The 27,646-nt window shown below is 33.9% G+C and overlaps 1 protein-coding gene across 3 annotated transcripts; it reads right to left on the bottom strand.

Annotated features, from left to right (window-relative positions):
• Window positions 1–266: 266 nt before the first annotated feature.
• On the bottom strand, window positions 267–26,231 carry LOC148607790 (N-acetyllactosaminide beta-1,6-N-acetylglucosaminyl-transferase-like). 3 transcript variants are annotated; one of them, XM_088543423.1, is made up of 2 exons: window positions 26,076–26,231; window positions 267–2,165 (listed from the first exon to the last, which is right to left on the bottom strand). In XM_088543423.1, the coding sequence occupies exon 2, from the start codon at window positions 1,996–1,998 to the stop codon at window positions 469–471; it is 1,530 nt and encodes a 509-aa protein (XP_088399549.1). In that variant the 5' UTR covers window positions 1,999–2,165; window positions 26,076–26,231; the 3' UTR covers window positions 267–468. The 3 variants fall into 3 exon arrangements, with proteins under 3 accessions (XP_088399549.1, XP_088399547.1, XP_088399548.1); XM_088543421.1 differs by lacking the exon at window positions 26,076–26,231 and adding an exon at window positions 16,745–16,789; XM_088543422.1 differs by lacking the exon at window positions 26,076–26,231 and adding an exon at window positions 8,409–8,878.
• Between the last annotated feature and the right edge of the window lie 1,415 nt (window positions 26,232–27,646).

A 27,646-nucleotide genomic window follows, 5' to 3' on the forward strand; every position in this document is an offset into this window, starting at 1 on the left:
ATTTAGATTTCGTTAAAAATTGATATGGAGGTCAAAAGGTGAATGTTATCATATGAGGGAGTGATGTATCAAATTAGTGAGCATTGCTCAGTTTTTTTGCTAGTTTCACTTTGATTTTGTTCTTTTACATGTTAGGTGTACATATATTCAAATTCAATAATTTATATTCAAACAATTATACTTTTTGTTAGGCTCTTAAAAAAGTCTTACTCATATTATGGAAAAGAATGCCTTCAAAAGAAGGTAAATATGATAAATAAAATACTTATATTATTCTGAAAATTTTATGATAATAGATAACGAAATTAGATATAAACATTTGTCATGAAAATGTTATTAGAAATTACGCAAATCTTTGGCACAGTATTTTACAAGGCAAATAAATAATAGGCGTTTAAGATGTTCGTTTCGTCAGTTCATTTCTGACAAATTTAAGTGTAATTTTTGCATTGATTCCGCTTTACTGATTCAGGTATTATCATACACTTGATACACATTCACAGAACTGCCAGCTAAGTCCATGCCGTCTGTCTTCTCTTTCTCTCTTTCAATCAGAGTAAAATTTTTCTGGTTTTGTTGATTTTGGAGCCAGACCTTTTTCTGTCTTGACAAATAATCTGGATCATTTTGCATTTCAGATATTGCCGAATAAAATTTGCTATGTGGCAAATGGCGGTAAAAATACCAGTCTTGAAGGTGAACAGCTGGGTGAGCAGTTTTGTTCCGGACCCAAGATTCTAAACAATCTAGCACTAATTTATCTTGATATTCGTCAAATTTGTTTGCAAATAATTGCTTCTGTCCAGCAAGCCACGGCAAGTCGTAGCGACTTAACACACAAACACCTCGAACATATTTGCCCTTGCATTGAATTCTGTCATTTTCCCAAATGATTGCTCTCGATAGAAATGTTCCATATCGGTGGCGCACCTCTGACATGTACCCTCCTGGTGCCCATGGCAGCGTATTTATAGTTGCCCAAATGTTTTCCTCTGGTGAATAAGTATCATTTAGCCAGCCAATGTAATCGTGAACAACATTATCATTTAGAATAAAATCAACAAAACCTCGGGTAAATGCACCGTAAGCACTCCCCTTACTCATTTGAAGATTAAATTTAAATTGTGGTTTCTTCTCTTTTGTGTCTACAAGTTTGTTTGATAAAATTCGATGAATTGTTTGATGACGCCATTGCAAAAATACTGGAAGTGAATACGATTCAATGTCGTTTGCACCATTTAAAGCTTGCAAAATCTTGACAATTTCTTGATTCGATTTCAATGGATATTCTTGTCCAGTTAAGTTAATATAATACTTCCACTTGACCTTAGATTTGGAGACGACCTTCATGCACTGTAGTTCGCTATGTATGTGAGCCGCACTAGCATATACAACATTTATTGGATTTCGGATTACGTGGACATTGTCAAGACATTTACTTATTTTTATCATGATTTCCAACAGAATCTTTGGTGCTTTTCCATCAACGTAAATGCAATACACATTATGCGATCTGTATATTGTCCTGAGTAATCTTTCTGCTTGTTCTGGGAGTCTATGAAACTTAATTGCGAATGCTAATGGAAACTGCTTCTCCTCTTCGGAAACTTTAAACGTTTCATATCCATGAACTTGTTTCAACAACGGACAATTGTTAGCTAAATTATGCAAGCGGCATTTTTTGGGTATCTTCTGTACAACTTTGAAGTTGTTCCTGCTTTCTCCCATAAATAACGAGGAACATGTATCTCCGATACCGTAGATTGGTAGACAACTGTCAGTCAATGGGTTAGGTTTATTTTCTGGGATATTTGAACACAATGGAGGTCTTTTCAGAGACAATTCTTTCACCGGAGATTCCGTGTATTGCTGTTTTGAAACCGGTTTGTCATTCACCGGATTGACGGGTTTTCCGGTATTTGTCCATAAACCAAGAAAGGTTACGAATGAAAATATTTGAATACAGCAAGTCGTGATGCACCAGTTTCGGAGCGGCATTGTTGCTATTCCGTATTCCCATCACAAACTTCTTCGTCAAACACAAATGTGGAAGTCCAACTAAATCCGTTATTTCGTTTACTCTTCGAAATATGTTTTGGTGTTTCCCAAACTACTCGCTTCATTTAGACTGTAGTAAAACGATCAGTTCATTTGCTTTTATGCCTCTAGAAAAGATTAAAATCACATGAAAATATTTACATTTTACGGGCTATAAAACATACAATTCAATTTTAACAACATAAAACTATCGTTTACTTTATTTTCCATTATGATTTTGTTTACTATATGATTTCATCCCGAGGGCGTTGTCAAAACAACAAAATAAGGGGGAAACTTGTTGATAAATCGAAACATCAAATGTGTATCGATTAGGTGTAACCAAGTACGGGAAAGCTATTATGTATAACATGAATGAAATCATTTTACGAACTGCTGAGAGTAAAATGAAATCATCAATGAAAAGTGTAACCAGTGCGATAGAAATTCGGTCAATGAAAATACGTACTGTAATCAATGTTCTTACAGCGCTTGGCTTTAATTTTATACCATTCAAAACTTTTTAAAAAATATTTTTTGAAATGATTGGAAAATTGGTACCAAAATAACGTTTATTTACTATGTGTATTCCAAAATGTTATTTTAATTGACTGTATACATGTAATATTATTAATGTTTGTTTTCTCTGTAACTGTTATAAAATAGTTTATGAGAATAAGTAAAGTCAAATCATTTTAATGTATTAATGCGCACGAGCTGTCATTACTGTCATTACGTCACAAAACATAACAAACAAAATGTTTTCACAAAAAACACAGTTGTCAACATGGATATGTCTGAAAACCAGAATTTATTGTCTGGGACTGTAATGTATACTTTACCTGCATGGTGGAAATGAAATGACAACGAGTTGAAATGCGAGACATTTTTTATAAGTTAGAAATTCACTGAGTAATGCAGTTAACCATTAAAAAATACTTAACGATGCTTCAATGTTATTTGTAAATAAATAAAAACTACCTATCACTCGCAGTATACTCGCCCTTTTCGTTGTTTTATAATTCCATAATTCTGAAACCGAAATCTGATGACAATAATTATTCTTAAGAATTAGTTCCAATCCATAAAGCGTTTTTTTTTTTTTTTTTGCGACGCATGAACGGGAACACCGATTGTCCAACGAACAACTGTTTAATTATTACATATTGGAATGTCTCAGTATTTCTGTTTTTAATTTTAAAAAATATGCGAATCTACGAGAATGCTGAAGCTGGCCAAATCAAAACTAAAGCACTAGTTCGCAGAAAACGTCCGCAAAAAGAAATCGATATGCATACATTTTTTTTTAAATTCACATGCTTGGAAAAGTATCGTACGTACCTATTTTAACCAAAGAAACCAACTAAATTGATAAGAAAAGCTATGACGTCTTAAATTACTAAACTAAAAGCAATTAAACTTGTCGTTGTGGAAAATTACAATAATTAAAAGTAAAGTTTCGTGTTCGTGAGACGGAAAAACACATCCGTTACAAGATATTGCTTCTCGTTTCTTTCATCAAAAACACGAACATCACTTGTAAACGTTCTATATAATTTTCCCTGTTTAAATCAGTCCATGTAAAACACAAGTTAATGTACGAAAGAATTTATTTGTACCTAGTTTGTCCTTCCACAGTGCATTTAATAAACACGTTTCTGGCAATCTACTGTTTTGTTTTGTTTTGTTTTTTTCTTTTTGGCTGTTGTTGCCATAATTGTTATATTTCCAAATCAAGCTTTTTCAATAACGTAATTTTAGGTCAACTAAAATACACGACATGCTTTGTTTGAAATCGCCCCTTCCCCCTGAACAAGTCCCCGAGACAGGCAGTTTAGCTTGAATCATGGGGCCACCAAAAGACCAACCTTAAGAATAAGAAGGATTTAATTACTTAATTCATATTGCCGGCTATTCAAGACAAACTATTTTAATTTCTGCAAATGAATAGGAATATTAACGTCAAATTGACATATCTATCTAAAAAGACAAGTAACTACAGCTATTTATCCCTAGTTTATGTGCAAAATATGTATTTATCATTAGATTAAATCAAATGTGTTGGTACGTTGTCATCTCTTTCATCTTAAATTCGCATTCGATTATAATGAAGTTCAAATCTGGGTCAAGGATACTTCCTTTTATTTCAGGCCTAGGGTTACATTTTGATTTGTTCGTATGATTAAGTTTTAAGTGTAGTCTTTTTGACAACGAAAATTAATTAGTATATTCTTATTTCCTATGTAGATCTTGTCAATACAATGTTTGATTTTATCTTCGATTTTACTAGCAATCAAAAGGGGGGATATTCCAAGGGAAATAATCTTGCGATCAGTATTCAAAGGATAGAAAAAAGAACGGATATGGTGAATAAAACAAATGCACCAGGGTATTACCTAGACGCAAAATTATAAATACTTTCACAGAACACCAATCAGCAACTTCAGCAAGTGTAACACACCTTTAAAGGAAGCTCTGAACTGAATGACCCCGACAACAAAAGTAATAAAATCCATGGTAACAGAACGATGACAATTCTTTAAAATCAAACTAAAATGTAATATGACGACACAAAGGCATGTGAATTACTAAGTTCTCCTAACTGTCAACAGGCAAATGAAATCTGCGGTGGAGTTAGCCATCAACCATCACCATTTTAATATTAATGTAAGGTCATTACAAATCTGTGGACTGGATTTTGAGTAGTATGCTTCAAGCACTAAAAAGACAGGATTTGAATAATTGCATTATTCAAAAATGACTTAATTAGTTTTAACATACAGGTGCAACTAGGGATCGAATATATGCATATCTATATAATACTACAAGGTGGCGCTTCAGGAATATCATGCAGTTTTGTTATGCTTATTTCATCTTTAAATGCCTAAAATCATGTCAATGCGAATAAACACTTTTTAGAACAGTCTCCTTATCTAAGCTATCAATTAAAGATGTACTCAGTGATGAGTTAATGTTAAAAAGACGTATTACTTTCAACAACCGAAACATAAATTCATCCCCATTACAAATGGAGCCGATGCTAAAGGTCACCAAATTATCGAAAAGGAAATAACGCATCTTCGGTCCAGTAAAGGCACAAAATGGTCCTGGTTACATTTTTGGGTTGTTTTGTTTTTACTTTTGTGTGCTTTTAACATGATCTGTAATGCTTGTAAATAGAGCCCCCATACATTGTGAAATAATAACATAGTCGCCAGCTCAGTCCCCCTATTACAATAACATACTAATAAATCAATGGTGGTTATAGTTGAAATAACGTTATCTTAAATCAAATCATGTCTAGAGGCAGTTCTTATAAACAGACCATCCTTAAATCTCCGTTCAATCCAATGATGACTCCTAAAATAGATGGAAAGATAGAGGAATACCCTTTGTTTTATGTCCAGTATCTGACGTATGACCTATCCGCCTCGCTAGTGGAGTGGAAATACATTCCCTATGGGTGCTGGGATTTAGGGTGAGATCCCAGGAAAGGTCATAACAACGACTTTATTAACAATGAAGCATGAAGTCACTGAAGTGTACATAAAGATGCCCCACTAAGAGCGCAGAGAGACATATGGGATGGGAAAGTTCATTATTATTTAACACGAGTCACGTTAAAGATTTAACAAATCGAATACATACATGTACATTTATAATACATTGTAGTTGGTCCACTAAACTGGAACCTTCTTGTCCTCTAAGGGATGAAATATCTGTAAATGAACGTTATGGGTGTGTATTGAAAGATGTTAAGTAGCTGTCTTTTTAAGAATCATGCAAAATCTGAAAAATGTGATACACTCCAAAAAAGACTCCATCTTTTTATTTTTGTAATTAAGTTGTTTTGTGGGTCTATATTACGAAATGTGTAATTATTCATTCAAATCTGCCTGCTCTTAGGAGATAATCAACATTGAAAATCCAATAGATTCTATTGTATTTGAGTGTCATTTACAGAGTTATCTCCCTTACTTTTGAATTCTAGAGTGCATTCTATATAATTTTTATCTCCTATGAGCACGGGTTATATGAAAAACCAAACGTTGATTTCCGTTTACTGAAGTATTTTAAACAAATATCAAAAATAAAAATACGTAGGCTTTCCAACCATGTATCACATTTTGCATGATCCTTAGCTGGAGTGCTACTTAATTTTATATAACATCGAGACCTCATGCAAATCCTATATTACGTTGTATATCCACGATTTGGTATCGGTCATCAATGTTATGATATTTTTATCAGGCCCAACCGCAGTTTATTAGTCAGGGACGAGTGAAACACGACTGAATTACGTTCGTAATTTCATTTACGCCCTTGTCAAATTCTTTTAAGTTTGTATCTTTATCTGTATATTTGTACTTTTCAGTCATAATCGTAGCTTAATCTCGACCACCCTATTGCGTTAGCAACATTCTTGTGAAATTACTCGGGTTATACTTCACACGTAGATGTACTCGATAAAAATGTTGTTGACCAAATGTGGGTCCAACTTAATTGGTAGTTTGAAATAAAAGGTCGGCGCAAATAGTGCCAATGAATTTGGTCTAGGTGAACTATTTAATGGGTTTTTGTCCAATCCATACACGTAGAGCCTTATAGGAACATGTACACAATGTTTTTTTGTTTTTTTTTATCACACAAAATATTTATGGTGTTACCATGTACAACATATATTATTTTGTCAGCACATCAAACATTGTATATTGTGGACACAGAAACAATCCCCTTCTTTCTGGCATCATAATGAATTGAAGTTTTATTAAAAACAAAACTATTGGTTGATTATTTTATTCTGAACGTATACCGTAAGATCCACCTGGTTTCTTCATATACAGTCCCTTAAATTTCGTGTTTGTTTCTACCAAAACTTAGAGGATACTCCCATACCCCTATCAGAGCACCTTATACGTAGACATTGTCATGTCCCTGATTGAGCTTTGTAGATTCTGTCTGCCTTGAAATACAATTGAGATCTGTTCAAACCTCTGAGGGGAACTGTCAGAAGAGCCGGCCCTAGGACAGTGGTTACAGTATCATAGAACAGTTCTAGAGCCAGCTCTTCTAACAGTTCTGCTACTTGAGCCAGCTCTTTTGACAGTTCTAGCAGAGCCGGCTCTACGAGAACAATTCTACTTGTAAATCCTGCTTTGCTGGAACTGTCAAGAGAACTGCCTCTAGAACTGTCCGAGAACTGATATAAATCTGTCATAGATATGTTTTTCTGACAGTTCTAGGACAGGTTTTTGAGAGGTAAGAAGTGGTCTCATCTCTATGGTGATATTCGGTTTGTATTCACATTATAATGTCTGTATGGAAGATATAAATGTATGTAAAGTATATTAATCATTTCAAGTCCGTTTCATTTCTTAAATATACAGTAAAACCTGCACAAACCGAGACACTTTCTGTTGAATGATTTGTTCGGCTTACACAGGTTTCAAACGTATTGAATATGACACGAAAGAAATCAGCCGATGTCTGGTTTACTGTTCAGTTCAGACAGGTTTCGCTGTGTAATTAAGAATATGTAATTAAATACTCAGTACTGTACTCTTGTCATAAATGCAAAATTGTAAGCATATGTTTAACTACATATAGTTTTGCTTGAGTCGAATAAAGTTTTTTTTATTTTCTTAATACAAACTGCAAAAACCAAACCTTTTTTTACTTTAAAATTGGTTTGATTTAAGAAGATAGACCTAGGATAAGGGGCACAATTCTTACAAATCATTGGAACGTTTGTATTCAGCATTTTACACCAATCTCATGTAAGCCCCAAAGTAACTTGAATTGATTTCATTCTGTTTCAAATGGAAGCTTGATAGGCTTTGGTGAAATGAATATGATATTGATTTCAAGAGTTAGGTCCCTTATCCTTGGTCTACCTCCTTAAACAGGAGTTCGATTTACCCAGGTTCAATATGATTTAAAGTGAAATAGAGAAACTTGAAAAAATGTCTTGGTTAAGATTTTCGGATTATTCAGGTTCGATTTAGACTGGTTTTACTGTAGTTTTCACGGTTGTTTGTTGCGATATACATGTACATGTATGAATTTCGTAAATAAATAAGAAAATAAATAACGAGTGCGAAAAAGGAGTTGTTCACACACGACTTCAATCACGACTTTTCTGGGAGGGACAAGCTAAACAAATGAACAAATTTGATTTGTCCAAAGGTTGGTGTAATAAGCACGACCTTGTACACGGTTCATTTAGAACTTAACATTACATCACTGCTGAGGGCACATAAAGAAAAAAATACATTAATTGACACATATCATGAAAATGAATGAGATTTGTTTTCTTGTTTTCGGGCTGTTTTTGGTCGACTTCATAAAAATATGAATAAGCATAAACATACCCTAACGAATGTAAATGATAACATCTTCAGATATTAAGAATCACAGGACAGATGTAAACGATTCTTTACCCAAATCGACTTGTATATAGATGTCTGTGGACACGGATTTTTAGCATATTCCCGGCTGGCAATTAGCTTCAATCACAAGACAGTGAGGGTCTCTTTCATGTTCCTTGGTGATGGAACCACACAGACATCAATATGGCTTACCAGCACATTACTGACACTAATCTATTCGAAGTAAAATATATCTTCTTGTTGTAAAATTAACAAATTCAAATTAAGCCACAAATGTATTTCTTATTTGATGTATTTCTACTAATCTTTTACTACTAGATGTCACAAGGCTAACTTTTACGTGCATCACAATGTTCAGCAAGGATGATTGTCATTGAACTTTGATATATCAATATTTAATTCGTACGTAAACTTCAATTTAGGCTATAGCCACAATGATTATCGTTTCTCCAAACACATCTCCTTAGTAACAAAATATGTGACTTGTGAAGAGCTGCAACACTTCGTTTACTTCATGGTGTGCAACTGAGAACACTTAAATTGAACTTTGATTCCATACATAAACTTAAATTTTAGCAAAATGTGCTTTGTTAATTACTGTTTATAAAAAATACTGTTTCATTGTTTCCGAGACACACAATTAACGCGTGTGTCAATGATGTTTTAAGTCACGCCTTTGAAAACTATTGTCTCTCAGCAACAGATAAATTTAAGACTCACTCGAAGATGGTTGTTATTGCTTGTGTCAAAGCGATTCCGATAGGGAGAGATGTCAAACCATACGTATTTTTTTATCATAAGCTTCAAAACCTGGGGCGATATAGAAATTGAAAAAAAAAAACAAAAACAAAAACATAAAAAAACATAAAAACAAAAACAAAAACAAAAAAACAAAAAAACAAAAAAACGGGAGGGTGTGTTGAACACTCCAACGATTTTCTTTCCATTCAACCATTTTTTCCATGAAAAACGATAGAGCGCTTGTGTCCGTCGCGCCATACCTAGATCCTCCTTTGAAAACTACACATATTCGGCTTTATTGTTTACGTAACAGTCAGCATTGAAGAGGCAAACAAATTACAAATGTACCTTTCAGTACATTCACATATTCACGGCAGTTGCATAACTTTTTTGGAAAGTGTATTTAAGAAAAAGTTTAGTGACTGTGGAAACTATTGTCAATGCAAAAACACGGAACTGCTTTGCGTTCTGGTGGTTTATTCCCAGTACTAGTTCTATCCTGTCCGTTTTAGATGTGATATTTCGTGACACACCGAAGGTCTGTGCAAGTCATAATTCATCTTCCTCAGTGTGTTTTCGTTTAAAACCAAAAACTGTTAACAATCTAGCTGAACATTGATAATGGTGGTTTTAAACAAAATTAAATACAATGTAATGTAAATCGTCATGCAATCATTTCATGTCATGTATAATGTTATTTTTCAGAATTCTGTTTAACTGATTGTAATTGCTTGTTTTGTGCGATTTTTGTTGATACAAAATTTCCTCCGTCCCCATTAACATCGAGTTACAACAAACTCCCATTAAACCTCTACATAAAAGATTCTCCGATGAAGTAAAGATTGATCACTTCAACAAGTGATGACGAGGGCTTGACCTATTTTAATCTTTCACTCTGTTGGATATAATAAACACACTGTCGAATCCGAACGAGACAAACTACTAGTAAATAAAAGGCCTTGTTGCAAAATGTTAAAGTTTGATTGCTAACAGTATCACAGTAGTTCGCTACGTACCAAATGAGGTACATGTACATAAGTGGCGATTCCAGAAATCCGAGAAGGGGTGGCAGATTGGCCTTAGTGGAGTCAGCTTCAGTACTCTTCAGTGATTTTCTATATAATTAACCAATAGTTCGTGTATAATCCTTTTGGATCCACCCAAAGCTGTCTTATAAAATGGGGCGTTTCCTAGATTACCATCATTAAATGGATCTGTCTTTCACTACTTGTAGAAATGAATTGATTTGAATTGATTTCTGAATTCCAAACTTTCCTTGTGCAAAAAGGTTGCAAGAGTAATAAAGGGAACCGAGGTTATAGCGGTAATCAAAAGAATGTAATCCAGGGACAAAGACCAGACATGGAAAACAGACATTCACAACAAAGAACATAAAGTAACTAAAATCATACATACAAAGTAACAAAAGTAAATGAGCAACTCGGACTCCACTAAAAACTGGGAGCATGGACCAGGTGCACCGGTAGGGTAAGCGCCCTCTGCTTTTCTAGAAACACCCGCCGAGTTGCTCGTAAAAAGTCAAGTCCGGGGTAGACAAACGAGGAAAGGAAAACTATGACCCGTTGAATAAATCAGTTTTCATGGTGCAGATGGATACACCATAACGATCCACGAGTTCATGATGACGACCATAAAACTTATGTAGTGATGACTTCAATATTGTAGCAACATAACCCTGTTCCAGAAGCCTATTTGTTAGAGTTCTAGCGCGATACAAAAAGTCCGCGTAGTTTCGGCAAGCTCTGGCATAACGTATGAGTTGTGATATGAATACTCCATACGCAGGAGCCGAAGGGATTTGCCACAGATGAAAGGAAAGTTACCAATTCTGAATGAAGTCATCACGTCTGTCGTATGGTCAATAGTTTTCCTTTACCATCGATTTCTAAGTGTAGGTCAAGATATGAGGCTGACTTCACAGTGTCTGTAGTGTCCTTTATCTCAAGGTCTTTTGGGTAGATGCGATGTATCAAATCCCCGAAATTAGGATTGTTTAAAGATAATACGTCATCTATATAGCGGAAACTGAGATTGAAGGATCTAGCCAAACGATATTCTTTCTTTCTGATCAGATCAGCTATAAAGTCAGCCTCATAAGAGTGAAGGAATAGGTCAGCAAGTAAAGGAGCACAATTTGTTCCCATTGGAATTCCGACCGATTGCTGAAAAACACGTCCACCACACTGGACAAATATGTTGTCGATTAAAAATTCCACCATTTTGTAAACATCTTCCTCTGTATATTTGGAAGATGATTTGGAATTATTTCTTACAAAGTATGAGGAATCTCTACCAAGAACTATATATTTGTATCTAGGTGTACCATCATTTTTGGAAAAACAACGATGTATAATGTTTTTAAGTCGGGATTTTAACTGAGTATGGGGAATAGAAGTATACAGTGTTGAAAAATCATAGGTTTTAATGCTATTATATTCAGATAATAGTCTAGAACTGATTGTCTCCAAAAAATCTTTCGAATTTTTCAGGATCCATATTGAATTAATACCACTACGGGAGTAACAAGTGTTGTGGTAGGACTGAAGACCCTCTTTGACCATTGTGAGTATAGAAGTTAAAAGTTTTGAAAGAGGTTTGGTGGTACATTTTGCAGATCCAGCTATGAAACGTTGTTTGTATTGATTCTTGTGAACTTAAGGAATCCAGTACATAGACGGTAAATCACAATCATCGTCCTTGGTAGAGAGACCAAAAGACAATAGCACAGATTTATGGTTTTCCACAATCTCTTCTTTGGAGAGAGTGGTAGCAGTGTAGGTCCTATCACTGCTATTATTTTCTACGTCTACCTCTGATAATAAACATTGGATATAAAACGTTTTGCAGACAAAAAACAATGTTGTTTTGGGCTTTGTCTGCTGGTACGACAACATACTTGTCATGTATAGTAGACAATGTTTTTGCTACATCGGGATCTTTGAAAACTGATGTAGCCTTGGCACTCATTGACCTACTTAAAACCATCATTCGTTTCAAAATTAAAGATCTCACGGCCTTTAACCACTCTGACAGAGAATCAATGTCTTCTTGTTCTCGTTTTATCCATTTTTCTGCTCGACGCCATCCACAAGAACTTTAAAGTTATAATTCCAATTTATGGAGCGTGGTTCACGGTACTTGGGACCTTTAGAAAGGATATTACGCAGAGATTCGTTTTCGATAATGGTTAAATCTCCCGTAACTACGTGACCAGAAGGACCATATTTGAATGGAGAGGTTTTACAAGAACAGTCAGGTGGTTTAGCCTTGAAGTCCCCAATCTCGAGGTTCTGCAATAGCCTTTTATAATTGAAAATTTTGGATGCGATGGGTGAAGTATAGGAATATGAAATAATTGGTATGGATTTGTCTTTGAAATATGGGGGAATTTTGTTGGTAACGTGTTTGTGATGGAGGATGTTAGCCAAATCAATTGCATCTATACCTTTGTTGACAAACGGTAGTGGAAGAAATGATCGTTTTTCTTCATCTTGACTTTTCACACAAACTGGTTTAAAGAGTCTGTGGAAACCAATATCCAAAATGATGGCAACAAGTCTGTATAATGATGACGTGGGGTCAGAAACAGGAGTGTCAAGACTTGTTTTGTAAAGGGAGTGTAGTAGAGTGAGAGGTATAGAATAAAGTTTGGTTCTAATGTGATGAAGTCCAAGAGGTTTTTGTATGAAAGGAAGGAGACCATCTATGGAGACATCATGTAACTTAGGTGACGTATAGTGGCGATGGCCATGACTCCTTTCCCGTCTTGGATTTTTGTCAAACAAATTTATGTTATTGTTATATTGGCTTGAAAGGTTTCCTATACTTTTGATGTTGTCATTGCGTCCATAAGGTATTGCGTATCCAGTACTCCTCTCTTTCCCTACGATAGTTTTTACTTAGAACGGGACTGTTCATAGGATGGTAATTTTTTTCTAAAATACGAACTTTTATGGAGAGGATTGAATGATCTTGTTGATTAAAGTGTTGATAAATTGTCGGGAATTTGGTGGTGTTAATTCGCGAACGATGACCGCACATTCTTTTATTTAATCGTTCTTGCGTTTCTCCGACATATATATTAAACCACATACGTTGCATTCTAATCCATATATTAAGTTGATTTGCAACTTAAGTCATCGTGACTTCTTGTATGGAAGGTTTTGTTGGTAAGGGAACTGGACAAGTAAGGGTCGGTTATAAGAATGTTGCATGTTTTGCAATTCTTAATACCACATTTTGATATGGTACAATGTGGTTCGTCATCGTTGTAGTCAAATATATCGTTTAAAGTGATGGAACATGGTTTGATAATTTTAAAATAATCAGAATTTTTGTACTGGAATAGATGGTCTGCAGACTGAACGTGTGATTGGGTACTTTTAGTGGAATCGGTCGGGGCACTTTCCATACCAGATGTCAGTGTGCTAAGATTCCCATCTGGGGACACCACATACTTACAAGACAACAGAGTGTCCGATCTGCTGTCAGGTTCGGACTTTTTTATACTGGGCGACGTCCGAGCCAGTTTTTCTTTCATTCCTCTTGTTAAAACCATTAATTTAAAAAAAAAAATGTGACATCATTTAGTGGACGCTATCATTTCATTTTTGGACAGATCTTCCAATCATAGGGATTCGCCGTTTAACCTTGACGGCGACGTAGTTCAAACAATAAAGCAGAATTAAGTATATATATTTTGCCAAGTCAGCGAATTTACATTGTCAAAATAACAGTGTTATTTTAATCTGGGGCGATGCGGGAACTAGGAAATGGCATAATGTTAGTCCGACCATTTGAATGTTTCGTTGAACCTCAAATATATCTCTTTGGCAGAAAAAAAAACGTATAATGCCAGCTTAGAAAGATATTGAACTTCAATTAGGTACGAGCCTTTAAGTTATACATATATACATATATATATATATACACACACAACGTCTCAGAATGTGACGACTCTATTCGCTACACTGCTCCATCGGATCAAATTGATACAGGCAAGATATGTAAACGTATAGAAAGGTCTGAAAAATTCCCAACGATGTTAGAACTGTCAAATTTGCGAAGCAAATATTTGGTCGTTCCTTCTGCGGGACTCTAACTTGTACCGCTGTGACATCTATGGCAACACCGCCTGCACAAAGTCCAGCGCCCTAGACCACTCGGCCAGTTAGGCTAGGATATATATATATATATATATATATATATATATATATATATATATATATATATATATATATATATATATATATATATATATATATATATATATATATATATATATACAACGTCTAGGACATAGCCAAGCTGGTATGCAGTACGTTGGCGAAACAGAACAACCTTTCAACAGGCGTATGAATGGTCATCGCAGTGACTACAAATGCAAACCAGACCTCCCTCTAAGTCGCCGTCTTAGATCTGCCGGACACACCCAGGAGGATCTCCATAGCATTGTTGTGACGATCATAGAACATAACAAAAACTGGTCAAAATGTAAAAGAGTATCTCGATAAAGCTTTTGGATGAAGAAATTGCAAACAACTTCCCCAGATGGAATTAACGAGAAAAAATAATTCATTTTAGGTCTTGGTCTAAGGCTGGTACAGCACTACTTGCTATACATCAATACGCCGTACTACTATATTTGGACTTTTTATTTTTTTAAATTGTTTTCCACAGTTAATTGTAACTTTGATAAAAATAAACCCTCTTTGTTATTTTCATTCAGGCTCCTCATCAGTTGCTTATGTGAGCCTTTGATAAAGGTACAATCATCCACAGCGTAGCGATTCAGCTTCTGAATCTGTTTTGATCTTGAACTTTGTGAGTTTTATGCTCGTTAAGTTTTGTGAGTTTTATGCTCATATAGTTTTATGAGTTTTATGCTGAGGAAGGATATCAGTTATCCGAAATATTCAATTTAAAATTTTACCATCTTCTGGTGTTGTTAAACATATTTAGACGTTCATTTAATTTATTGTTATGTTTCGCATCGTTTTTAACGATCCATCCCCCCGTAAGATTGTTGACTACTACTTAGACGATTATATATATATATATATATATATATATATATATATATATATATATATATATATATATATATATATATATATATATATATCCGTCTTGGACCGTCATAAAAAAGGACAGTACATGTTACCGACCAAATTTACGAGCTATGTAGTAAGGGGTAGTATTACATGTACATGTTGTCCATTGATGTATGCTGGTCATATGATAATAAAACATACACAGATACAAATGACTGTCAGTTGATGTGGTGTTGCCAGTCATTTTACCTATACTACATAATGTGTGAGGTCAAGGGGTAACACATTGCTAGTTAGTCTGTACAAAAAAAATCCAAAGGAGCCAAACCCATCCAAAATGCTGGACTGCTACAACATTATCTGCGAATTCCAGTAGATATATATGTATATATATAATGGTTGGTTAATACATCATAAATTTTGTTCAAATTCCAACAAGCGTTGTAAAAGAGATTTCGATTAAATTCATCAAAACAGACGTACGGACACATAATAGAGCCATGCCTATTTCTCGTGTTGTAGTCAAAGCAAAGTAGAGAACAAACAGTAATAAATAGATTAAACCCTAAATCGTATTCTTTTATCTTATCTTCTTCTCAAAATAATTCGTTTAAAAGGTTTTCCGTGTTGTCTGATGTTATTCAAACAATCAAGGAGATGGTAGATTTTTATATAAAAAAAAACATGCTCCAGTTAGATAAGCAAAGGTGGGAGAAGAGACCATGATAAATGTTTGTAACTTTGGTACTATATTTTTGTAAACAAAAACAGCTACCCAGAAATTCTATCTTTTTTATAATTTACGAAGCCTTTAAAGTCCGCTGAATTATGACTATTCATAAGCTGACATAGTTTATTAATATTCAGTCAGATATTGACGGCAGGTATTTATCAAGTTGATTATTCAAAGCCATAATCGGAGGCAAGCGTTTTTTGCATATTTTAATGAATTTAATTGTTATTATTTTTTTCAAAGTCTGTAATAAACCTCAAACCGCCCACGTAGAAGATTGAAAGATGGAAACTTATTTATGCGCAAAATCAATAATTTCTAATCTCGATTTGAACAACTGTACACCGTAATTTAGCTGCGAAACGTAGCTCTAACTATTTTTTTGTATTTTCTTAACGTCTAGATCGCAAAATCAAAAAAAATCAAAAAAAAAAAAAAGATCAAGAACTACCATTTCGCAGCTAACCGTAATTAAAACAAAAACGAAACTATTCAAGCTATAAATAGAAGATTTGCGCACCTTTATAAACTGATATTTGTTCATTAGAATATAAATGAAAAAAAAATAAGTGAGTTGTGTATTTATCAACCCAAGACGAATTCAACTTCATTTATAATTCAGATTGAAAAATGGGTCGTACTGCGAAAATATACATGTACTACTTTTTTAAATGAGAAAAGTAAGAAATTCTAACTTTAAATTATCAGGAGCACATGACTGACTAAATTCATGTTTCTATTTCCTTATAAAGGGAGAAAAAATAACATACCTTGACGTGAACGCTATAGCAATATTTTGCGTATATTGGTCAAATACTACAAATAAATATATATAAGTATGAGATGATTTATATATGCATATAAATAAACAAGTCACACCTGAATGCTCTCCAAATATAGATGGGATGAAAATGGCCGGCGGACAAGAGAAAAAATCATTCTTAAATTTTATACGACAAATGGGACAGAACAAATGTCATTTCACATCGTTAGGTAAACATGGCTCGTTGTCGAGGGCTGGGCTCCTATGAAATATTTATTACCACATCACAGTGTTAGTCAAGATTGTAGTATTAAGTAGCAATCTTTTTTTTTTAAATCGGACAGGGTGATTCATGCATTTAAAAACCTACAAAATTCCTTTTTATTTCCAATTCAGAAACAGTTACAAGCCATATAACCAGTCTTAGTTTGACATTTGGATGTTGAACTTTGCAAGAGTTATCGTTCTTGGTTTTGTTTGATTTGGTTGATTTAAGTGGGATGTAAATGCATGGTTTCTCAAAACACAGACCTAAATACAAAAAGGAATATAATTACCTTAAAATATAGCATGTGTAGACCGGAACGCATTGTTCGCTTATTTGGTGTTTTTCCCTATAGCATGAAGGCAGTGTCTAAATTTTATATGGACTGTAACTTAAGTCGTTATTGAAAATGTTGTAGAACACGTATTTTTCTAACCATTTATACTGGAAACATCATTACTTTTTACACCAATGTAAAGCTAAAGACTTTATATAATCGTTATAAAATTTAAATAAGAAATGACAAGGAATTTCAATTTCACAAGATTATCGATAAAAATATAACAAGACTTTTTTTTCTAAATCTCCTTTTACACATTGTCTAGTTTCTCGCAAATTAACGTGAGAATCTGGCAAATCGAAATTATTTCTGTTGACTATTTCATTTCTCTCTTTTGTATTATTTTGTTTTTGGACCAATTCATACATTTGACTCCTCAACACTAGATAGTCCTGCCTTTTTTACAAACTTGTAGATTGGTATCTGGTGCATGTACGACCTAACCACTATGAGGAACAGTTATAGATACATGTAATCTATGTAGTACATATCCACCCCACGTGTCGACATCGACCGTTTGACTTATGGCCATATATTAACCCTACGGCCCAGGCTATTAGTCCTAGATAAGTATCTGTCCGTATATGTTAATATTTTGTTTTGAAGAGAAATGTACTTTTTGATTGCCCAGCGACCTTCTTTAATCAAAGGTCAAGCCTGTGGTAGGTAAAAGGTAGATTTTTGTATCGATGTACTTTTTATACAAGGACACATCTAGAGTTATTTTACTTTGAAAATTCGACGATCGCGATTTGGAATATCGTATATTAATTTGCATACATATTTATTAAATGTAATATAGATATGTTATTCGTTCTTAAATTTTTTCAAAGAACTCATTAGCAAAGTTACTGCAACAATAATATAATAACAGTTTTAATGGAAACATACTTAAAAACCATCTACGATCCCGGATACTCCTGGGACTCTGGTGAAATAAACGCTTTGAAGGGCAACGTCAAATTGAATGCACAAAACATTCCATCTGTAAGCCATCATCCATGTTCTGCACTTGTTGTACCTTTAGGTATGACGATACTACTTTGCAGTATGTTCGTCACGAAAATTGCACAATAAATATTAAAGAGGAGTACAAAACCATTAATTTAGTTAAATTTGTTACATCATTATGTGATTAAGTGTCGGACTTATACTTTAATGACAGATCTTGTGCTCTTACGTCTGCGCGACCAAGCTCAATATTTGAAGTATTCAAAGTTCAAGGTCGGATAGGTTTTGATCACTATTTATTACACTAGGCGTAACGAATTTCGCGTTTAAAGTTTGCAACGGAATGCACCCCATTAATATGTGGCTTTATAGAAATTTGAATATAAAAGGAAGAATTAATTCCTCTGGTGATGCTTCTGTTTTCTTAACACCTGGACATAACATTTGCAACGCTATAAACAAAAGTTTTCATATACTTAGTATTAGAAAATGGGTTTTGTATTGAAATATATCACATATATATGAATAAAAACAAAAATAATACAAAACCGAGCCCAAGTCAGTTTTCAACTTTTAACTTAGAAAATGTCCAATAGAAGAACTTTAAGAGGAAGCATTTGAAATGAGGTATCAAAGCAGTGTTTTTGGGTGGAACTTTCTTTACAGAATAAGATTTATCACCAGTAGTCGCCAACTAAGTGGATTCATTCTACTGTGACGTAATGGATTTTTACATCCTCAAGAGGACCACATGACGTTTCCGACACGCCCTATATTTAGTCTGTTTCATTCCCCAGATCATTTATCAAAATGAAACAACAGCTCTAACTACTTACGTAAAGTACGTATCAAAATTGAATAAAAATAAAAATAATCCTCAGGCTAATGATACATTAACAATAAACAGCATTCACTACCGTATGGTTTCATTCACGATAGTACTAAAATCATTTCATGTGCGAAAACAAATTAATTTACGGTAATTGGTTGCATGACATATACCTAAAGATACACACGACGGCTTTAAAAAAGTGAGAAAAAAAACTTAAAAGCAAACACAGACGGTAGGGCACAGATGGAACTTATAACAGGACTGGTTAACGATATCCTTTTGGGTCAGTTTTCCGTGTATAGTACTCTCAAGATTGTGCTTACATGAGGTGATTTCAGCAAGCTCTGCTACGAACACCATGACACTGCTATATTAAGGAGGTAGACCTAGGGTAAGGAATATAACTCTTTAAATCAGTGATATGTTTATATCATATTCAATTTCATCAAAGCCTTTCATGCTTTCTTTAAAACAGAATGAAATCAGTCCAAGTTATTTTGATGTTTACATGAGATTGAAGTTATTTAAATATTTTGTTCGTGTGTGTATGTTTTTTTCACAAAAAAAAGTTTCATTTCGCCAAGACGCCAACGTTCTTGCACTATCTGAGCGTTTGCTTTTATTTAATCACAAATTGTAGTGATGAAATGTTGCTTCTAGGGAAATGAACTTCAGAAAATGGTAAAAACTCGTCAACAAATATTTGCTTGGTTTTGATCTTTTCCTGACTTTGATTTTTCAAAAATTACCATTTCTGAGTAAATATAATTATCTTGTTTTTTTTTCAAAACTTGAAAATGCATCTAGTGCTTATATCAATTCTTTAAACATTGGTATTAGGACAATAAGTTGGAATTAAAACATTGCATGAATAAAATATGTTAACAAATTACAAAAAAATGTGGTTATATCAATTTAAACCTTTGAACAAACATTGATATCAAAAGCCATATATTAGAAGATACTTAAAACAGAGTCATTACAAAAGACAGAAGTACTGTAAGAAGATTGAATGCAATTCTCTGTAGGAATCGGTGAATAAATCATGGTGGAAGTTTTTCCAAATCTTTTTCAAAAAGTTATATGAAATGCAGCACTGACATTTATTTATTTTTAAGTGTCAGTAATTCGAGGTATAAATTATATATTGCACTTTTATCATCAAAGGGATATAACTCACTTTCCCCCCAATCGTTTCATTGTAAATTTAAACTCGCTTTTTTCTTCCTCTGGCACTTCTAAGACAAACGAACTGTCGATTCATCTTCAGTAGACCATACACTATTTGCCCACATTGTCCTGTCGTGTATTTTCTGAGCATGATTCTTTTTTTTTTATTTTAGTTGATTCTGACAGATTCAAGCGCTCAAGCTTTCAGGATTCATCTGGCATAGTGTTTATCTCATCTTCTCAGCCAAAAGTTCCACAAATGAGAATTATATGACTATCACACGAATCGAGCATGATATAGTAACAAACGAGAATCATAGGACTTCTATGTGACAATTATCACATTGTCATATGATAATCATCTTTCAAGCGCCATACTGTAACTATATGTGGTACATTCGGTTGTCATTATCTAAGCAGAATGATACTATTGTGACTTTGAAATGGTAAAGTTTGAGAAGAAGAACAAACTGTATTAAACATACTATCGTGGATGTGCAGAATGACAACCAAACACATGCACAATGGTAATACCCTGGGTTACTCGTAGCGCGGACTAAAGCAACCCTGGAAATATACGATACCAATGAAATATTTTTTACAAGTCAACTGATCCGTACAAATATGAAACATAAGCAAATGGCTCTACTCTAAATAAACTAACTACTGAAGACAATGACATTATTGTATATTCAAGAAATGTTTGATCTTAAGTTAGTACAAACGAATTTTATCTTAGTATAAATGGCTACCATGTCTTCTGAAAGTTAGAGAGTAATCAAGGGAACCAAGGTTATAGCGGTAATCAAAAGAATGTAATCCAGGGACAAAGATCAGACATGGAAAACAAGACATACACAACAAAGAACATAAAGTAACTAAAATCATACATACAAAGTAACAAAAGCAAATGAGCAACCCTGACTCCACTAAAAACTGGGAGCATGGACCAGGTGCACCGATAGGGTTAGGAAATCAACACATCTTATCCGCATACAACGCTAAATAAAAATAACCATTTATAGAATTCGAAACAAAATTATAATATAATCAAGAATTTATCAAAGACAGACTTCAGTGAATATTACTTGTAGACCCGCTGTGCTACTCTGAATTGCAAAATAAAGTTGTATAGTAGTGCTACATGTATATGTGTGTTTATATGAGAAGAGGAGCTTTTGGTTATAGACCACCAATTCAACCAATGAGCATTCGGAACGTACGCAAAAATAGTCCTACGCAAAAATTACCCCTGTTCCTCATAGTGCTGTGAAAAAAGTTCTCATCTTATTTAAAAAATTTAAACAGTTTCTGAAAGGAAAAACATTTCTGTACATTTTATAGGTGCATTTTGCTTCTTGTGATGTGAAGCCTAATCTCCATAATGATTTTTAAATATACCCCTATCTTGTGAAAACACTGGGATTTCCCATGCTATTTATAGACCCTTCACTTCCGGTGACCAGTACTGCACTGCAAGTCTGCTAACCCCACATGCCATTCTGAGGATTGTGAGCTGACATATGTAGAATCGTGCTGATATATAGTCCTCTGCAGGTTAAAGTTAAGGTAAAGTCCAGAGAAGCCATTGAATATTGTGAAATTAGCATAGAAGCCTATGGAAAGTGGAATTAGTGGTTTTTAGCCTTAAGATGAAGCCATGGCAAAATGAAAAGTTTCTTGAAATAGCTTTAAACTACTTGAAGATCTTGTTAACTTTGCCATGAGAGGAATACACTACAAAAATCCTTCAAAATATGCATTTTTTTAAGTTATAGGTCCAAATTATGGAAAATTGGTCTTTTTGGCTGATTTTTATGTCCTATCTTGTAAAAAGTGTAGAAAATTTAGTAAAAATATCAAATATTAAACTTTGAGGGCTATATTGACCTAAATATGGTGGTAATAAGCACTTGAAATCAAGTTTTGTGTAGATTTGAGCAAAAATTAGGTTAGAAATGAGGAAAAACTCACTTTCATTACTGCGGTTAAGGTCATATCAGCATTCCCCTATGGCAACATGGAAAATCCATTATTGAGTACTTTTTTTGCTTTAGGTGCCCTTTACTGGTCATGTTTTAATGTGAAAACACTGTATTTACAAATTTAAAGCCAAATATATCACCTTTTGTGAAAATTTAAAGATTTAGGATTTTTGACATGTGATCAAGAAAAAGGGGGAGGCATGTCAGAAATAATTTTTTAAAAATAGACCAATTTCTCAGAAAATGATTACTTTTAAAACTATTTCTTCATTAGTATTGTTAAAAAACAAGTTGTGATTGATATTTTTTATTTGAAAAGTCAGAAAAAGTTCTTTGCAAATATTTAATGCATTTAAGTATGGTAGAATATTGTCACTTTTTTGCTCGCACAACTTGATTACCCTATATTTAAAAATCAAATATTTAAAAAAGTGCTTGTCACATTTCACTGAAACTTTGCAAATGCATTCAGTATGTGTGTAGGAAGATACCTGTATAGTTATTTATTTTTTCTAAGACAAAAAGTGACTCTTTAGGTTATAGACCACCAATTCAACCAATGAGCATTCGGAACGTACGCAAAAATAGTCCTACGCAAAAATTACCCCTGTTCCTCATAGTGCTGTGAAAAAAGTTCTCATCTTATTTAAAAAATTTAAACAGTTTCTGAAAGGAAAAACATTTCTGTACATTTTATAGGTGCATTTTGCTTCTTGTGATGTGAAGCCTAATCTCCATAATGATTTTTAAATATACCCCTATCTTGTGAAAACACTGGGATTTCCCATGCTATTTATAGACCCTTCACTTCCGGTGACCAGTACTGCACTGCAAGTCTGCTAACCCCACATGCCATTCTGAGGATTGTGAGCTGACATATGTAGAATCGTGCTGATATATAGTCCTCTGCAGGTTAAAGTTAAGGTAAAGTCCAGCGAAGCCATTGAATATTGTGAAATTAGCATAGAAGCCTATGGAAAGTGGAATTAGTGGTTTTTAGCCTTTTCGACTATTGAATCTTGATGTGTGTTAATGCAATTAGTATGACTTACATATTCAAAACCTCTAACCTCGGTTGAAGTATTTGTATATACTAGTAGATTTTCAAATACTTTTGTCGAACATATTTCAGTAAAAGTCGAAATTCAGAAAAAAAATAATTCAAGCTATTTAGGTGTAGCTTTAAATTATTTTTGTGACTCAATATCATCTCCAAACAATCGCGGTTATAAGTCTGCTGAGGAGATTGATCTGGAAAACCTGTGGTATGAGAATGACTGAAATGAGGTTTTGGCTAATACACTAGAACCAAATGTAAAATGTGAAAAGGTCCGATCCTTCAAATACGGCATACAATAGACTTTAATGGGATTGAAGTTGTATGACAACCCACTTACAAAGCCATTGCAATTAAAAGGCTAAATATAATAAATTTCAGGTATTCTTGAATATCATAAATGATATAAAGAAACTTCAGATGATTGAATAATCCTTGTTATAAAGCTGACCAATAGTTACAATTGGGCTAAGTTGTACGACAGCACATTTTAAGAGGATGTTTGTCATTGCAAGATAAAAACGATTATCTTGAAGGCTTTAGCATAACAACATGACAACTAGAACATACCTTAGTATATATAAACACATTTCTTTTTCAAGGATTAACTTTGGAGGCATGATGTTAAGAAATGTCTATTTTTGACCTGTTTGCTCAAGTAATATTATCACCAGATTTGTAATTTCTCTGGGGGAGCGATTCAGGCTCTTTATTGTGTCTCTTGTTTTTCTTTCTTTCAAATATATGTACTGCAATAAATATCCAAGATCCATATTTATCATATTTAGAAAATCCAATCAGTAAACACAGGATCGAGAATTTGAATTAACGTATTTAGCTCATTATCGGTAGTAAACGTTGAGTAAACATTTTTAGTATGCTCTGCTTTGATTATGTTGTTACATTTCTAATATCATTATGAAAATCAATGGTCATCAATTTCAATCTTTTGAAATGGTACTTAGAAAGAAGACACGTTAAAATTAGTTTCGTAATGGTGTCAATATCGTTAAACCTATCTCGATTAAGTTTTAATATTAGTAAATTTGAGTATATTTGTAAGGAACTCGAATAATATCACTTGTTTCAAAATTAAAAATCCTCTTGATTATTTGAGATGGACATAAATCGGGGTATTTTGATCTATATGTTTCATTATAGGAGCCCCGTGCAGGTCCGGGTGTAAAAAGAATAGACCCCCAGCAGCGTTAAGCTTGGCGTAAAAGGCGACTCAGTAGTGCTCAGAACCTTGCCGGCGGCTAGGGCGCTTTGCCCCACAGAGCAACTGGATTGTGTGCCCCAGGTGGTGGAATGGGGTACCCCTGGGGTATTTTATGCCGGGGTTGTCAGACTATAACACGAAAAACCTGACCACAAACCATAGTGGTGCACCATGTTGAGAAAGATGCCACATTCCTCGCACCTTATAAAACCTTCTGTGGTAGTCTCCCAGAGTAGAAACCATAGGGCTCCGCCACAGGAGGCTAAATTGCCCGCCTCTACCCACCTATCTCTATTTCCAGTGGCAATCGAAATGTGTCGACCCCTTGGCCTTGTGTCCCATCCCATTTTTTATTACATCATCATTTCTGTTCATCGCCTGAATATAGCTGAAATATTGCTGCTCAGGCGTTAAACCCAAATAATCAATCACTATAGGAAATGAAAAATAGAATAAAAATACAATTTTTGATCAAAGTACGACTAATTACAAATATACGTACTCTTCAAACGTGGAAAATTAATCGGCACCTATGGACAAAATTTTTTTTTGTTTCATATAATGCAAATTGTATTTTGTGAATTAGAGAGAGGAAATTAAACACGTCTTTTCAACCATTACACTACATGTGGTTTGCGCATTTTGTGGTTTCAGAAAATATACATATTCTATCCATAAATATGATTGATAAGGACATTAATGGCCAAATTTAACTTTTTAGCTCAATAAAACACATCAATAGTAAACTGTTACAATATGCGAGAGTAATTAACTCTCTGCGGGACAAATTTGCCATTCCAGAAACGGCAAATTTGACATGCTGAGAGAAAAGTGTAGTAGGATTTTTTTTGGCTGATCTTGTAGTACTTGCAAAGAGATGAAAAAACTATTACCATAAAAGTTATTGAAGATTTAAGTCAGATTTCCCATGGGAAAATTACTTTTCCCCTAGAAAATTCTGAAGTTCCTATTGGAAAATCACACATTTCATATGGGAGCATTCACTTTTTCCATAGGAACTTTTGTTCCCATGGGAAGTGTGGACTCTTCCCATGGGAAATCTGATAAGCTATATTAATCATTCTAAAAACCCATTTTTTCTATAATTTCAAAATTACAAATAACATTTGATTTCTTTAGATAAATTTGTTTTGACCAAGTGAGGCAATATTTTGTTGCATCAAGCAAAGGGGAGATAATTTCAATGAAATATTATACATCTTTTTTTTTTTAAATATCACAGCTTCATTGTATCTTTAATACTTGTACTGTTTTAAAAAAAAATCCATTAAACCATATCATAAGTTTTGAAATAAAATTAACTTGCTGTAATAGTTTTGCCTGACTTTTATGCGTTTATCATCCATACAAATTGTACATGTGAAATTCAGTATGCTTACAGTGAAAAAGCAATACTTCAGACAACAAAATATCAAATCATTAAATAGAACAACTATTTAGACAAACAAGTCGGAGATGAATGGAAAGTACTGAGTTTTACAGTTAAATTTCTTACCCATGTTGAACATACCGGTACTACTATTATGGCAAACCTGGCTGCATATTCTCGGGCATCAGCTTAATAATACATCAGATTTCAAGCTGATTTTCAAGTCTTTTTCATTTCAGTTTTTATTATGTGGAAAACATAGGGAACTACTTTAAATCCATGTTATACACCTAAATAAGAAAAAAAGGAGAAAAATGGAAAATTACCAATACATGTGTAACATTACAGTAAATATAAAGCATACCTTTAAAAGGAAGAAAAATATATAAATACAAAAAACACATCTACATTATATACTGAATATGTCAAAATCTGTATCACATATGGTACCAATCCTCAGCAAATGTCACTCCTTTGGCTGGTGGTACTTGGGGTGATACAGGAGTCTCTGGTTGATACTGCATGCCATACATATTTTGACATGTCATTTTCATTATAATCAGCATATATATTTTTTTTTTAATTTGGGGGCTATCAACTAGTTCGTATATGGCTCTCAGCATCATATCATGAACAATTTGCTAAACTGTATACATGTTTAAACGTAACAATATTAGCCATAGATCAAATGACAGGCATGTCTCGCATATACCTCCTGCCATGGGGGTGGAATTGGTCAAATAGAAAAACTTTAAGAGGAAGCATTTGAAATGAGGTATCAAAGCACTGTTTTTGGGTGGAACTTACTTTACAGAATAAGATTTATCACCAGTAGTCGCCAACTAAGTGGATTCATTCTACTGTGACGTAATGGATTTTTACATCCTCAAGAGGACCACATGACGTTTCCGACACGCCCTATATTTAGTCTGTTTCATTCCCCAGATCATTTATCAAAATGAAACAACAGCTCAAACTACTTACGTAAAGTACATATCAAAATTGAATAAAAATAAAAATAATCCTCAGGCTGATGATACATTAACAATAAACAGCATTCACTACCGTATGGTTTCATTCACGATAGTACTAAAATCATTTCATGTGCGAAAACAAATTAATTTACGGTAATTGGTTGCATGACATATATCTAAAGATACACACGACGGCTTTAAAAAAGTGAGAAAAAAACTTAAAAGCAAACACAGACGGTAGGGCACAGATGGAACTTATAACAGGACTGGTTAACGATATCCTTTTGGGTCAGTTTTCCGTGTATAGTACTCTCAAGATGGTGCTTACATGAGGTGATTTCGATACACGGGGACTCGATTTCAACAAGGTCTGCTACGGACACCATGATGCTGCTATATTAAGGAGGTAGACCTAGGGTAAGGAATATAACTCTTTAAATCAGTGATATGTTTATATCATATTCAATTTCACCAAAGCCTTTCATGCTTTCTTTAAAACAGAATGAAATCAGTCCAAGTTATTTTGATGCATACATGAGATTTATGTAAAATGGTGAATATAAACGTCCCAATGATTTGTAATAGTTGTGTCCCTTACCCTAGGTCTTCCTCCTTAAGTTATTTAAATATTTTGTTCGTGTGGTTTTTTTGTTCACAAAAAAAGTTACATTTCGCCAAGACGCCAACGTTCTTGCACTATCTGAGCATTTGCTTTTATTTAAT

Source organism: Perna viridis, chromosome 9 (assembly GCF_037379345.1).
Source record: "Perna viridis isolate PV_CMFRI_1.1 ecotype Kerala chromosome 9, ASM3737934v1, whole genome shotgun sequence".
Classification (NCBI taxonomy): domain Eukaryota; kingdom Metazoa; phylum Mollusca; class Bivalvia; order Mytilida; family Mytilidae; genus Perna; species Perna viridis.